Raw genomic sequence first — 14,942 nt, 5'->3', positions numbered from 1 at the left:
TGTGACAGCTGAAAACAAACCTGAACCACAGTTTGAAAAAAAAAAAAAAATTTTTTTTTTTTTTTTTTTTTACAAGCCCCTTTCACATCACATGGATTCAGTAAAAGGAAGTAACATTTCTCCTCTCTGTGCTGGTTTTCAGACACAGAGCTACATTCCAGGAGTGTGATGCTTAAAAGCAAACCCAGCAGGTGTTATGAGGATTTCTGCATGGCTGCTAAAAACTGCACCCCTGGTGCTGAAGAGGTGTTTGCAGATATAAATGCAACATCACAGTGAGAGGTAGCTCAGCTGGAGCTGGGAAAATAACACTGGCATGACAGAGTTGGTGCCTCTGTTCTCGAGTGTCTCTGTGCAGCAAAATCAAGCTAAAACATTTTGGCAGATGATTGAAATTGCCCAGAATGCTTCATATGGTTCAGTCAGCCAACAGCGTTACATGAGTCACACTCACTCGGATGAACTCAGAGCATATGTAGTGTTTGTAACTGAGGTGAAGCTTTCAAAAGAAGGTGGAATCGCACAACATCAGCCTCCCAAATAATATTTTTTTTTTTTAAAAATCCCTTCACTTTTGTGCAACTACAAACACTGTGGAGTCAAACTGCGTGATCCATAATTTATTGGTACAATCTACTTGATTTTCACAATCAATACTTGGTATCTTCCACTGTCAGGTTGAAGGCGATTCTTAGCAGCCATGCAAAACCAAGCGTAACACCACCGTGTTCACACACACAGCACGGAGGGTGCGAAAGGTCAAGCAGCTGGTTCTGTGCAGCAGCCCGACGGCAACATGTCTGAGTGGAAGAAGCTTTGAAGGAGACGGCTGCAGCTTTCCCTCGGGTAGCGCGGCGTTCTTGGTGGATCACAGCAGTCTCCCCCGGCACTCCGTGGATCCGCAGCAGCAGAGCAGCACTTTCCCCTCCACACTGCCCACCTCGTAGTTGTAGTCCCAGGTCAGCTCAGTGCCGGCGCGGATCCGCCTGAACGAGAGCAGCAGAAAGAAACCTCAAAACAGGTGTCGATTTAACTCTCGATCAGGAGTCTTTATAATAAAGCAAGAAGGAATGAAGAAAAGACATTCTGAAACATGACACAGCAGTGCCACCCTAAGGCCGCGGTCATTACAACATGGCGTCGTGTCCACATGAAATTTCAGTGTCCATCAATAGACGTAGGAAATGATTTCACTATTGTAGTTTCTTAGCTTTACTGAATAAAAGGAACCTAAAATCAGTAGTAGAAAGACTCACTTGCTGGCGAAGAACGCCACCCAGGGAAACCTCAAGTCGTGCGTGTCCACGAACACGTTCTGGACGAACAGGTTGGGACTGCAGCTGTGCTGTAAGCCAGAGATGAAGACGTACAGGAGAAGTGAGCCACCAAGCTTTTCCCTGCAGCATCATTCCACACTTCAGTTCTTACGTTGAGGTAACGGCCCAGATTTCCTTCCAGCTTGGCGTCAATGATGTAGCATGACTCTTCGCCGTCGAAGAACAGGCGGGTGTTCTTGCTTGCGTTCTCGCCGCCGCCTCCAGGCTGCCCCTGCTGTCCGCTCTTCCCTCCCGGACCGCCCGATCCTCCCCCGCCTCCAGACGCTCCCGTTTTCACCATCAGTCCATGGCTGGATTTCAGAGCGATGCCTCGGGTCGATTTCACCGCTACCTGCTTTTTAGTGACCCCTGAGAAGGAAAACCAAAAGTGGGAACCATCACAGCTGTGCAGGTCCAACAGACGAGGGCTCTGAAGCTTGTGTTTAGTCTCGCTTGTTTACCCGGGGTCACTTTGTCTCTTTCTTTGTTGTCGTCGGATCCTGAGCTGATGGTCTGAACGTCGTCGCTGTCAGAGAGGGTCATCACATCCTGCTTCTTCCCCGTTTCGGGCTTCAGCTGACTGCAAACAGTGCAATTCTTGAACCGAGCGTAGTTTCTGAACATGTCGCACACTGGCAGGTAACAAGCCAAACGCAGCAGCAGCAGCAGCAGTGAGGATAATAACTCAACTACGATCGCTATGACTTCCAAAAAAGTAAAAATGCAGCAGGCTGATTGGTTGCAGTGAATCGCCGCAAGAAGACAGCTTCAACAACTGGACAGAGTGATCTGAGCTGCTGCAGTCCAGCTCTGGGGCAAACTGATTAAGATTTGCAGGTTTTAAACTGAGGACCTGGGAAACCACGGTGCTTTTAAAGCTTTTGGTTCCACAATATTTCTTGCTTTCTCAACATTATATTTCAGAGGAGCCGTTTCACGCACGAGATAATCTAAAACAAGAAGTCAACGCGATCAGGTTTCCTGAGCTCGGATGTTTTCATTTTGTAAAACAAAGCAACTTTGCAGGTCAACATACAAGGAAAGCATGAGTGTTGGGATCAGTCAATACTCAGTACTAGTAAAGCATTTCAGGATCAAACTGTCTGATCAGGATTTCCCAAATACAGAGAGTACTCTGAAAGATTCACTCACCTCTTACTGTCTCCAGCGTCCTGCAATTGAAAATAAAAGGATAATCAATTATTAGAGAAACTATTATAAAGCAAAATCACCTAAATTATTGCTTTATATATACGCAGTTATAGACACACACACACATTTATCCAATACAATAAATAAGAACATCTTTTAAATCATAAACAGAGCAGAAGTTCTGCAGAGGTGCACAAACATTATATCTCAGGTATTACAACGTTTCATTTCAAACACCCAAACACCAGCAATAAAACCATCGCAGCCATGAAACACGCTTCTGGCTTCGACTCCTCGCTCACCTTCTTCAGGCCCTGACTCGTCAGCCAGGACGCCACTTTGCTCTTCCCCGTCTCCTCCGGCATGGACGGCGGCTTCCCGTCCTCCGCTCCTTTGGCCGAGGCGCTCGTTCCTTCTTTACTGTCCTGACTCTCTGAAGCAGACGGAGAGGAAGAGGAAGAGGAAGAGAGGAAAGTGAAGTGACAACAACGAAACACTTCAAACCCAAGTGAAGTCAGAGCCACACTGCAGCTTTTTCACTTGACATCCAAATTATTATAAAACAGACTGTTTGCTTTGCTCTCTGGGAGAAAGCGACACATCTGCTTCATTTCTTCTTCTTACTTATAAGCTGCTGCCACCTGAATTAGCCAGACATGTTGGTAAAACAGTGCATGCCCATGAGGCAAAGCAGCAGCTTGTCTTAGCTTTTAATCCTCCTGTTTAGTGCTGCTGGGATTTGGGGAGACGACGGCAAAACGGCTTTCATGCGGCTCTAAAGCAGCAGCTGTAACGAAATAAAAACACACACAAGTAGCATATTGTCTGCGCTCACCTTCCTTGTTGCCCTTGACCTGCCCCCGGGTGGTGTAGCTCCTCCACACCGAGCTGGAGCTGTACAGGTTCTCCTTCACAAACGTGTCGTCCGAGCTGTCGCTCTCCTCTTCGCTCTTCGACTCCTTGTCGTCCTCGTCGTTGCTGGTTTCTGATGAGCTTTGGCTTTGAGCTTCGAAGGCCAAGAAGAATAAGAAAGAATGAGACAGGAGTCATGAGTATAAATACCGTCGACGGCCTGGTCGACTTCCTGGACTCACCTCTCTTCGACGGACGTCCGCCGCCGCCGCTGCCCGACACCAACGCCGACGGCTGGATCTTTATCCTGGACACGTCAACGCCGCTCCCCTCGCTGTCCGAGCAGTGGGCCTCGCTCTCGTAGCCCTCTTTAAAGTTCTCCACACTCTCTATGTGGTCCAGGTTGGCAAAATACTCATCCCCCATCTCTAGACCTTCTTTGTCCGCAAAGTCGTCCGTCAAGATTTTACCTGACGACGGAAGAAGAAACAGAGGATTATAAAACTCTCTGCGACCCAAGGAAACAAAAGTCCCTCTGACAACATTCAGGTTTGACCCTCACCAGCGTAAATGCAGACAAAGGAGCCTTTGGCCACGTCGTCCAGACAGCGGATGCCCCAGCCTTTGTTCTGGGTTTTGAAAAGCTGCAGGCGGACCTGAAGGCCGTGCTGCACCAGCCGGTTGGTGCACATCTGAGAACAGCATTTGCACATTTTGTTACACTCGTAGATCCTGAGAGAGGAAAGAACGGAGAGGAGACGAGATCACGTCAACCACGGTGGCCGTTAGAGACTATTTCAATTTTCTTCTGAGGTTATGAGGTCTGACAGTGAGCGAAGCTCTCTGCAGAACGTGTGATAATTAGGAAGTGCCGCGGTGCGAGATCTCACCCTGTGGGCAAGCACTCCTCTAATCGTTTATGTAAATATCCGGCGTTCTGGTTGATCTGAGCGCCCGGCGTACAGCCCGTAGCCTGAAGGGTCAGCTGGTGGCACGAGCATTTAGACCTGGAGTAAAGAGGCGAGGATAAACCCCTTTAGAGAGAGAGGACGATGAAACGTGACAGGTGGGGGGACGGACGGCGTCACTCACTTATCTCGACAGCCGTCGGTACAATCACAGCCGACCAGGAAGTCCGAGCTGGTGTTAATGAACACGCCGTCTTCAGGAATACGCTCTTTACCTGGAAAAGAGGAGAAGTCGGTCTATTCTGTTGCCACTCACTTGATTATGAAGAGCAGGGACATCAATAGGAATATGTAAATTCTCAAAATAATCTGAGCAGTCCTCGTTGTGATCCAGACTGAAAGCAACATCTCCATCTCAAACTCTCACTGTAAGCGACTTTCGGAGGCGGCGTGGTGTCGATCTCGTTGACGCAGGACAGCGGGATGTCTTCTTTTCCACTGGTGATGTCGGGAATGTAATAGAAGGGTCTTTGGGGCTGGAAGGGCCGGTCCACCAGCACGTAGGGATCCAGACAGAACATCTCCAGGAAAATGAAGTCACAGCGAGTCTGGAAGAGGTAGTGCTGGATCTCCGCCATGTTCCTCAAACAGAGTCCACACGGAGCCTTGTAGATCACGTGGAAAGACATCTGCGGGAGGGGTTTAAAGGAAAGAGTTACACACACAAAACTGACTTATTAGCACTTCTATTCGTTGCTTCTCTGTTTACCTTCCTGTTGACTTTGCGTCGTCCAGTCATGCGTCGGAAATCGTACAGCAGAGGCGTCAGGAGCGGGTTCTTTCCTCTGTGCGTGTCCGGGTTCGCGGGCCGGACACGGTTCAAGCAGGCGGGCTGACACGCGTGCGCCAGGTAGAAGATGCGGTCGGTCGGCGCGCGGTACGCCGGCTGTTGTGGGACGGTGGCGACCGCGTGCGACACGAGAGGGGGGCCCGGCGCCAGGTGCCTCTGAAACGACTGCATGACCGGGGACGGGGTGGTGGTGGATGAAACCACCAATCTCGTACTAAAATAAAGAAGAAGAGCGACACAATAAGGCCAAGACTTTCACAGAATCATGAAGCTCAACATTTAGAGAGGAGATGAGGAGGGCTCACGTGGAGAGGTTACTCAGACTGGCGTTGAGAGACTGCATGACCTTGGAGGCATGTGTGCCTCCGACCCCAGGGACGAACGGAGAAGTGCTCTTCTTCGCCATCTGATGTTTATTCCTTAAAGAAAAAAAAGTGGGGGGAAAAAAAACACAAAACTTACCAAGTACAAATGTTTTGAATTATTGTAGTTACAATACTTTTACAGCAGCTGCAATGGCCTCTACACACAAAACCACCTCAAAGCACGTGGCAATAATTTAAAATCAATGTCTTCAGCTTTTCAGATACTGAGGGTTCATCTTAACATTGGGGAAAAAAAAATACAATTCTAAATATTGTAATGTATCATACATTACAATATTTAGAATTGTAATTTTCTTTTACATACATACATTATGTATGTATGTAAGTAACTCATTACTCCTTCCCATCAAACAGAACCAAATCTTAACTTCAGGTTTCAGCAAAAGTTAAGAAAAAAGCAACGAAACAAAAAAAACAAAACAAAACAAAAAAACAAAAAAAAAAATCTTGATTTTTCCAAAGCTTCAGTGTCGGTGAGGAAATGGGGATGAAAGCTGACACTCAACTATGCTTTTCATAGTATAATGTTATTACACCTACATATCTAATGTCATTAGCCAGTGTGTTACATTCGAACTGGTGAAGAGCCTCCTAAAAGGAGGTCAACTGATTTTTTCACACTATATATAACTAATAAGACTGGTTTTCAAACAATTTTACAAAGGACTGCAGCTGCAACAAAGAGGGAACGCGCCTCATGTTTGCTACATAAACCTTTAAAAAATGTTTACAGTAAGGATTATTGAGAGAAGTTAAGCCTTGAGATTGTGGATTTTAAATACTGCAGTCAATAACATCAGTTTATTGGAAAGTATTGAGCTCTGAGCAGAGCAGAATGAGATCTCACTCACTCGACACGAGGAGGCTGTGGGGAAAACGCCGGCTGTGTGGCCTGAGGGGACTGCTGGAACAGCGGTCGCTGGTGACTCTGGGCCGTCAGCGAGAGCTGGCTGGGCGAGGGCTGAGGCGCCTGGGGCGCCTGGGGGGTCTGGGGGGTCTGAGGGGTTTGTGAGCTCTGGGGGGGCTGAGGCGTTTTGGCCGGAGAGGCTCCGATGAGTCCGTCACTGGTGTACTGAACGACTGGACCTTTACTCCTCAACGCTCCTGGAGTGGGGGAAAAAACAGCAATAAATAAAGTCGAACGGGAATCAAACAAATTGAAATACAGAGGTGTTTTAATATTTCTAGATTTATAAGACTGTTAGTAAAAACTAAAGAAAAAAAAAACAAAACAAAACAAAAAAAAACTAGAACTGCAAGCAGTGCTGATAGGGGGCCAAGCCTCCCGCGCAACTCGGACCCCGGATCCAGCGGAGCCCGCAGAAGCTCGCCACAAGGAACCCCGGGCTCGGGGCGGGCGTCGGGACACGAGCCGCCGTCTAACCCTCAGCAGCAAGGCCCACGTCATGTTCGCCATACGCAGTGCAACTCTGATCAACTTTCATGTCAGTTGATGTCTCTGTTTATTGCGCCCCCCTTTGGCCAATTTTGACCAAAGTTACCACACAGCCCCTGGCTGCCTTCAGACAGAAGTGAAGTGAGTTCAATATCGACAACTCTGATGTTTTAACCATACATAAACGAATATGAAAAGAGTAAATTACTCAGAGATCATGCCGTTTCCATCCGTCTTTCAGACACCAAGTTCCTACCATGAGTTGCTGCTTGGTTTTTAGTCATGCCAGGTCACTGAGCAGACATACAGATTGTTTGTAATATTGTCAGTGAAAAAAGACAGTCTGACATTATAAACACAATACAGTTGTGGTCAGATACAGATACTTCTTTGTCACAAAAAGATTAATGAAGTTTGGTTCTTTAATGACTTTATTATGGGTTAACAGAGAAAGTGTCCAAATCTTGCTCAAAAAAAAAATTTAAAAAAAATTCCATTGGCAAAGTTTTATTTTTTACAATTAGTTCTTAAACTATAGGATTAATCAGAAAGAAAAGCCTTCCAAAAGTTCAAAAGCATGTGTAGCATACTTGAATCAGCCACTCATTCATGGGTGTTGCTCATCTGCAATCTGTCAATTCACACAGACTAAGCCTGCTTTCACCACAAATTCTGCTCACAAACGGTAAACTTCACCGTGTGGCGACTATTGATTACTACACCTTTATTGGTTACTACCCCTAATATGAACCATGCCTGTTTATTCCCCTGTTTTGGAGTGATTTAGTAGCAGAAGTGGGCGTGGCCTATGCCACACGATGCCACTGTACTAAGGGAACATGTTGATATAAAGTTTAAGAAGATGTGATTTAAAATGTAAAAATGACGGGTCAAAATGCGTTTTCATGAGTTATAGCGCCACCTAGTGGCCAATGTTCGCCAAATTCAGCTCACAGACCCACAGTCCCATGAAAACCAAGGATCTCAAGTTTGGTGGTGTTAGCATTTATTTTGACCAATATATGCAAAAGACTGTGTTTAGCTAGCTGGGTGGTAAAGCTTAGTCAAGTAGCACTTGCGCATATCTTGAGGGAGCGAAATTCTTTTGATAACTTTATGTCAGACCAAACTGAAGACTGTATCTGCCAATTTTCACGCGGATCGGACAAAACCCCAAGGACGAGTTTGAAAAAGTATGTTTTTCAGTTGTTGCGATCTAGCGAAAAAAAAACTCTTGGCGGAAATGGGCGTGGCCTAGCCCAGGTGATTCAGTGCTACTCAGGGAATCAGAGGATATACGTTTTTTGAATATGCGACATATAGTTTGGGAGTTAGCCCAACACGGGTTATAGCGCCACCTAGTGGAGTAGACAATTTTTTTTAAGGGATCATCTGTGTGCTAAACATCTTCTAAACATACCCTGTGAATTTCACAGTCCTCAGTAAAATACTTGTGCTGAAAAAAAAGTTTGGGATTTGTGTACTAGCTGTATTAATAAGCCACGCCCACTTTTACCAATCGTGATATACTTCGAGATATTGCCTTAGGAAAAAAATTAGGGTCACACTTACCAGGTTTTGTAAAAATCAGCCAAGCCGTTTAGGAGATATAAATTTCTCATTTATAGAGCGCCACCTAGTGGCCAATGTTCACCAAAATGGGCTGATAGACCCACAGTCACATGGCAATCAAGGATCTCCAGTTTGGTGGCGTTAGCATTTATTATGACCAAGATCTGCGAAAATTTGTGTTTAGCTATCTGGCTGGCAAAGTTTAGTCAAGCCGACGTTGCGTATATTTTGGCATAGCAAAATTCGTTTGATAACTTCAGGTCAGACCCTACTGAAGACCGTATCTGCCGATATTCACGCGGACGGGACAAAGCCCCTAGGACGAGTTCGAAAAAGTATGATTTTCAGTTTTTGCGATCTAGCGAAAAAAAAAAAAACTCTAGGAGAAAATGGGCGTGGCCTAGCCCAGGCGATTCACTGCTACTCAGGGAATCTGAGGATATAAGTTTTTTTGAATGTACGACACACGGGGTGGGAGTTATAGACCAAAATGCGTTTACGTGGCCTATACCGCCACCTGCTGGCGCACTGATTTGATTTTTTTGCATCCTCCATATGCGATGCGTACGCCGTTCCCTGGCCATCCGTGGCTCGCCCCCCTAAAAAGCTGAGAAAAAGCTGCTGCTTATGAAAATCTGCATGCAGGAATGCGCAGAGGAGCTGAGTTACCCATGTGCGGCCGCGTCCTCTGCTGGCCTGCCAGCTTCTTCTCCTGAGCGTTGGCCGTGGTCAGCTTCAGATTGAACATCGGTTCCAACCTGGTGGAGCCTCTGTAGATCCACTCGCTCCTCTTGTCGTCCTGCTCGACACCACAACACACCAGCCGTACAGTAAGCTCCGGCAGCAGGAACATTTACTGAACTCCCAACAGCAGTTTGAGTTTGATGCAGAATGCGAAGGTGACCCACCAAAAAGAGGATCTTGACCAAGCTGCCATCGACTTCCTCCACCTTGCTTTTCCACCAGGTTCCCTCCCACTCCGTCTTGATGATCTGGTTGACCTTGAGCAGCACCATGGGCCTGCTGGGATACGCGGTGATGTACTCCTCGATGAAGTCCCGACACGACGCGTCCTCTATGTCCTCCCACGTGCGCTTCACTGCAGGAGCAAAGATGACGGCGCTTACTTTTTTCTTTTTTTTTTTTAAATCATGCTATTTTTCAGTAGGAGGAAGTCGAGGACGTCGGCCCTTACGTGGTCGGCAGACGGGGTACAGCTCAGGAAGCGTCACATACGAAGCGTAGCCGTCGTCGAAGAAGATCAGGAACCTGAGACACAATACGACAGCATCAGTAAACAGACAGGGGGCGTGGCCACTTCTCCACATTGCGATCCGCTCACCTCATCCGGTTCTTGTTGTTGGGCATCTCTGCCACGATTCCGGCGTACAGCCACACCAGGCTCCCGTCCTTGTACTTGGCAACAACACGAGCGCCCACGTAAAGACTCTCCAGGGTGGGGTTATAGTCAAATGCCACATGGTTTCCAGACAGGAGACTCTTTCCTTTATCAAACTTCACTTTATACTTCAATATACCGTTCCCTGGACAAAAAAAACAAACAAACAAAAGTAAATGTGTGGAATTCAGGAAATAAAACAAAACGGAGTAGGAAATAAGGTAAAGAAAATAGCAACAGACCGACAGGATTGATGGCAACGAGGGTGCCTTTGTGCCACGTCTTGGTGCGTTTCTTTCCCAGAATGCTCATCCCGACTCGCAGCTCGTCTTCTGCCATGTTGGGGTTCGGCTGCGTCACCGACTGGGAAGCCACTTGAGATACAAACACTGCCGGGCCTGAACCCTGCAAACCTGGACAGTCACGACGGCGCGTCAGCACTTTGAAGCAGTAATCCGTGCCTTTATTACATCTCGGCTGGATTACTGTAATGCACTTTATGTTGGAGTCGGCCAGTCGTCCCTCGCACGTCTCCAGTTGGTCCAAAATGCTGCAGCGCGGCTACTAACTGGAGGACGTAAGAGGGACCACATCACTCCCATCCTGGGGACAGAGCGTTTTCCGTTCCCCTTACTGTCCATTTTTAAAAAAAGATCTTAAAACACATTTTTATTCACTGGCTTTTAACTCAGCCCAAGACTCTGCCCTTGGTGTTTTTAATGTTTATTTAAATGTCTCTTTTTTTTTTTAATTTATTCTTTGTTTTTAATGTTTCTAATTCTTGCACTTATATATTATGTGACTTTGTACAGCACTCTGTGCCAGCTGCAGTTCTTTTTAAAGTGCTATATAAATAAAATTGAGTTGAGTTGAGTCATTTTGCCGCTTGACGCTAGTTTATCATTTATCCATCCATGCGGGCACAAAGCACGAAGCGAGAGGCCGACGGGAGCTCACAGGACTGACCGGCGGGCTGTGTTGGCGACCGGAGCAGCGGCGTGACGGCGGATGGCTTGGTGACCATATGATACAACTTCTGCACCTGCTGGGTGGTTTTCTGCAGAGCGGCGGAGGTTTCCTTGTTCTGGATGGAATTCAGCAAAGGGCAGATGTTATAACAGAGAGATGAACTTCCTCCTGACTGCAGCTCCGGCTGCTCGGAGGCACAGCGGGGCAGAAAAGTAATGAGTCAGCCACCGATTGATCAGGTTCTCCCACTTAAAATGACGACAGGAGTCTGTAACCCTTCAACGGTGAGAAACCAGACACTGTTTTTCCACCATAATTTACAAATAAATTCTTGAAAAATCTTACAATGTGATTTCCTGGAACTTTTTTCTGACATTATGTTTTTGTTGTTCTCACCTCGTGATCTTTGGCAGGAGTTAAAGACTTCTTTGGAGGAACCACTAAAAACAGTGAAGCAGAAAAGACATTAATGATCATGGAAATAGGCGCTCGCACCCTAATGTCAAGGCCGACTTACAGCAGCCGACGGCAATAACGTCGTCGTCGTCATCGTCGTCGATCTCAATGACTTCGGAGGACAGCACCTTCCCTCCGCCGCCCTCGTCCTCCGAGCTGCTCTCCCGGTAGACCAGGCCGTTCCTCCGGTAAGTCGCCTTCACCAGTTTCTCACACTCCAACACAGACCTGGGACAGCGACGGGGAAGAGGCGTTAAACCATGAGAATATAATAAACACTGTCGACAGCATGTCAGAAGAAGGAAATGTTTCTTCCTCACTGGTTGGCATCGTTGAGAAGCTTCTCGGTTTTCTCCTTCTCCTCCTCCTTCTGCTCCACCCACTGCTTCAGCTCGGTGAGCTGAGCCTTCTTCTTCTGCACCAGCTCGCTCTTCTCCACCATGTCGTCGATCCACTTCTTGAGCTCGTCCAGAGAAATGCCCAGCTCCTCTTCCATGCTGGAGTCCCAGCCGTCCACGTCCATCCTGAGACGCAATGACGACAAATCACTGAGAACCGCTTTCACTTTCGCCTTTTTCCAGTTTGAGTAGTCTACATTTCCTTCATCATTCACACACATATACACACACACACCTGTGAGAGGAGATCTATCAGTGATGAGCAGACAGATCAGTAAACATGTGGATGTTAAACACCCATAAATCCCTGCACAGCACAATAAAATGGTGTGTAAATGTAATAAAGTGATTCCCAGAGCAGTGGATGTCTGCATCCCCTCACTGACAAAAATCAACAACACCACAAACTACATCCTTTGACTTTCTAACATATCCACATCTTTTTGGATTGAACACGAAATGGTTGGATTTTTCCTCAAACCTCACAACCTGACCCAGAAGAGACTGTTTACGATGACTCTGTTATTCTGTGAAGAATTAAATGCTATCTTAGTACACACAAAACAGCCACTTTATCAGGTGCACTTGTTCAACATGATGCAGTTTAATATAGAGATATAAACATTCTCTTTATCTTCAGATTACCATCGATTGAGCTTAAAAATTGGCGACCCAACTTCCTGTATTTGTATTAAAACTAAAGTGATGTTTTCTTCCTAAGTGGCAAGTGTTAAACTCCCCTTAAAACACGCACGGACACACTTCGTGTCTAAATATTAGCAAAACAACATCCACTTTGATCCATGCAGGTTTGCAGAGGCTGCTGCTGTCATGTTTTGCCTGAACATAAAATATTTTCAGTCACAGATAAACAACGTCCAAAAGCACAGGCGCAAACTCAGCTGGGAGGGAAAACACGTGCACACACACTCACTCTCTCGCGCACACACCTGAGACATCCATAGAACATTTTGGATTAAAACATGAAGCAAAACAAAACTGTGCTTCACACAAGTACAGGACTGATCAGTACTGATGAGACAGTCCTCATCAGCATCACCCCAGCGAAGCAGGAGCTAATTAAACAGCCTGCTACTGGTTAGCATCGTAACAGAACACTCACAAATCGCGATCTAGATGACTCACCTGGACAAGCTCCTGATCAATATGCAAGGACTGCTAACTGAAACAACCGTTCATTCACATTCCAACAGAACAGCGGCTGCGGAGCTAAACAAATTCAGCACACAGCAGCGTGTTAGCTAGCTTGTTAGCTTAGCTTGAGCATGATAAACGTCTCTGCTGTTCCAAAAAACAGACGACGATTGCTGCGAAGTTAAGATTACCGAGTCCGAGAGCTGCTCTCACACAAACATCACCCAATGCACAAAACTTCACGCATTATTAAAACTCACCTTTCACTACTTTCCATCCTGTCAGCTTACTACTACTGAGCTAGCCAGCTAATGCTACCGCCTACCTACAATAGGGTGTACATGTTTTACATCCCAGGGTGTCCAGAGGGGGCGGGGTCTCATTCTGCTGGTCGAACCGCCCACTTGGGATATCGAGGTTTATAAAATGAGCACTATTGAACATGCTGAGGCGCGACGACTTCAAACTACGGTAATAATAATAATAATAATAATAATAATAATAATAATAATAATAATAATAATAATAATAATAATAATAATAATAATCAGAATTTAAACGTCCATAAATGATTGCGAAGAACCAAGTTGTGATTAAAACCGAACTAAGCCTGACAACAATTAAAAAACGGAAACATTTTCCTCTCAAAACTTAACTAAATCTTAAAATATTCAATTTTCAAACTACTGTAAAAACTAGAGCAAAAATTTTATTTTTCGACTATATATATTCATTTGTTCAAGTTACTCTAAGCACAGCATAAACCTGTATAATTTAACATAAAATGTTCTTTTAGTAAACAACTGATCATCTTTTAGATCAATTGACTTAAAATGTGTGTGTTTTTTAAGGTATATGTGGATCACACTAAGATAATATTTGCCAGGGAGAGAAGTATCTGTCAGTTTTCCTTTAGATATCTGACTACAGTAACAGTTCTTGTACTCATAACTTACATTAATCACTGAGACAAGGCCCTGTTTCGAAAGTTAAACCCTCAGTTCCTGCTTAAGCCATCAGTAACACCTGCTTGAAACCCTCGAACTTGCACAAGAATTTGTGGAAAAAGATTGTTGAACGCCTGTTTAATGTTGAAACATCTGTGATCTATTAGTCCAAAAGGGAGGAGATTCTGTTTTTTCTGTTTGAATCATGCAGCTTTTCATCGGAAACACTGTGCAACATCACACAACTCAGACAGCCTGCTTTCTGTGAGTCAACACAGAAGTTCAGCTCGGTAACACTCCACAAATTTGGGATTGTGTAGAAACTGGAGTTTCCTTATGAAAGTGATCTCCTCGTACTGCTGTTTGTGCCTTTTCCATCCTGAGGAACCCAGAGGATCAGATCTGCAGGTATACAGCACTGCAGTCCCACGAGGGAACATTATTTCAATGATGTCAAAGGGATACAATGATGTTGATGCTTAATATCAAACATCCTTTCTGGTATCAGTAGAGCTTAGTGAATCTGGATAAAGTAATAATCTCAACCAAATAATTAAAAAAAAAAACTCACTATGCATATTGGACTGCATTAAATCGTCTGCTTTGCATACTTACATCAGAGGGAACAGGATGTGAAACAGATTAGAAATGCTGACCCAGTCACAAGACATGTCTCAAAAACTTGTGGCTTGTGGGATTTCATTTCTGCTGAAGGGAGTCGCTCCTCATATTGAGGCTGAGACGCAGGTGCCTGGTCTGTCAGTCCTCGGTCTGCTCCTCCTGGTAGGTAGTGACAGAGATGGCACTGTAAGGATCCAGCACTGTCTGGGCACAGCGGACGATGGTCACCACCAAGAAGAAGCAGAGGAGGAAAAAGAAGAAGAGGGCAAAACCCAGGTCCACGTCCACGTCCAGCTTGGCCACGGGTAGGAGAGGAGGGTCCATAGCGAGGAGCTCGACGAAGTCTTTCAAAAGGATTTGACTTTCATTTCACCAGTTCAACATCCATCAGTTCAGCTCCTCTCATATTTCTGCCATCATTTTTAATCTTCAGATTCTCACACAACCACCAAGTCTCATCCATCTCGTCTCCACTGCCGTGGCCTCTCCTTCCTCCCCGCTCTTGACACCTGCGGCCGTCCTGCCACAGATAAGACGGCTTGGCGGACACGCGGAGCCCCATCTG

At 45.9% G+C, this 14,942-nt stretch overlaps 1 protein-coding gene across 1 annotated transcript; it reads right to left on the bottom strand.

The window, feature by feature from the left end:
- Positions 1-50: 50 nt before the first annotated feature.
- On the bottom strand, positions 51-13,155 carry setdb1b (SET domain bifurcated histone lysine methyltransferase 1b). The gene is made up of 25 exons (XM_030103717.1): positions 13,070-13,155; positions 11,577-11,780; positions 11,318-11,484; positions 11,197-11,240; positions 10,798-10,915; positions 10,074-10,244; positions 9,775-9,976; positions 9,628-9,701; positions 9,341-9,531; positions 9,102-9,231; positions 6,316-6,568; positions 5,384-5,497; positions 4,998-5,292; positions 4,656-4,917; positions 4,413-4,503; positions 4,211-4,327; positions 3,883-4,052; positions 3,563-3,790; positions 3,304-3,474; positions 2,771-2,901; positions 2,469-2,488; positions 1,778-1,896; positions 1,429-1,685; positions 1,257-1,345; positions 51-986 (listed from the first exon to the last, which is right to left on the bottom strand). The coding sequence occupies exons 1-25, from the start codon at positions 13,084-13,086 to the stop codon at positions 869-871; spliced, it is 3,753 nt and encodes a 1,250-aa protein (XP_029959577.1). The 5' UTR covers positions 13,087-13,155; the 3' UTR covers positions 51-868.
- Between the last annotated feature and the right edge of the window lie 1,787 nt (positions 13,156-14,942).

This window comes from Salarias fasciatus, chromosome 11 (genome assembly GCF_902148845.1).
Source record: "Salarias fasciatus chromosome 11, fSalaFa1.1, whole genome shotgun sequence".
Lineage (NCBI taxonomy): Eukaryota > Metazoa > Chordata > Actinopteri > Blenniiformes > Blenniidae > Salarias > Salarias fasciatus.
Note: the sequence above shows the minus strand (reverse complement) of the source record. Positions and strands in the feature narration are given on the sequence as shown.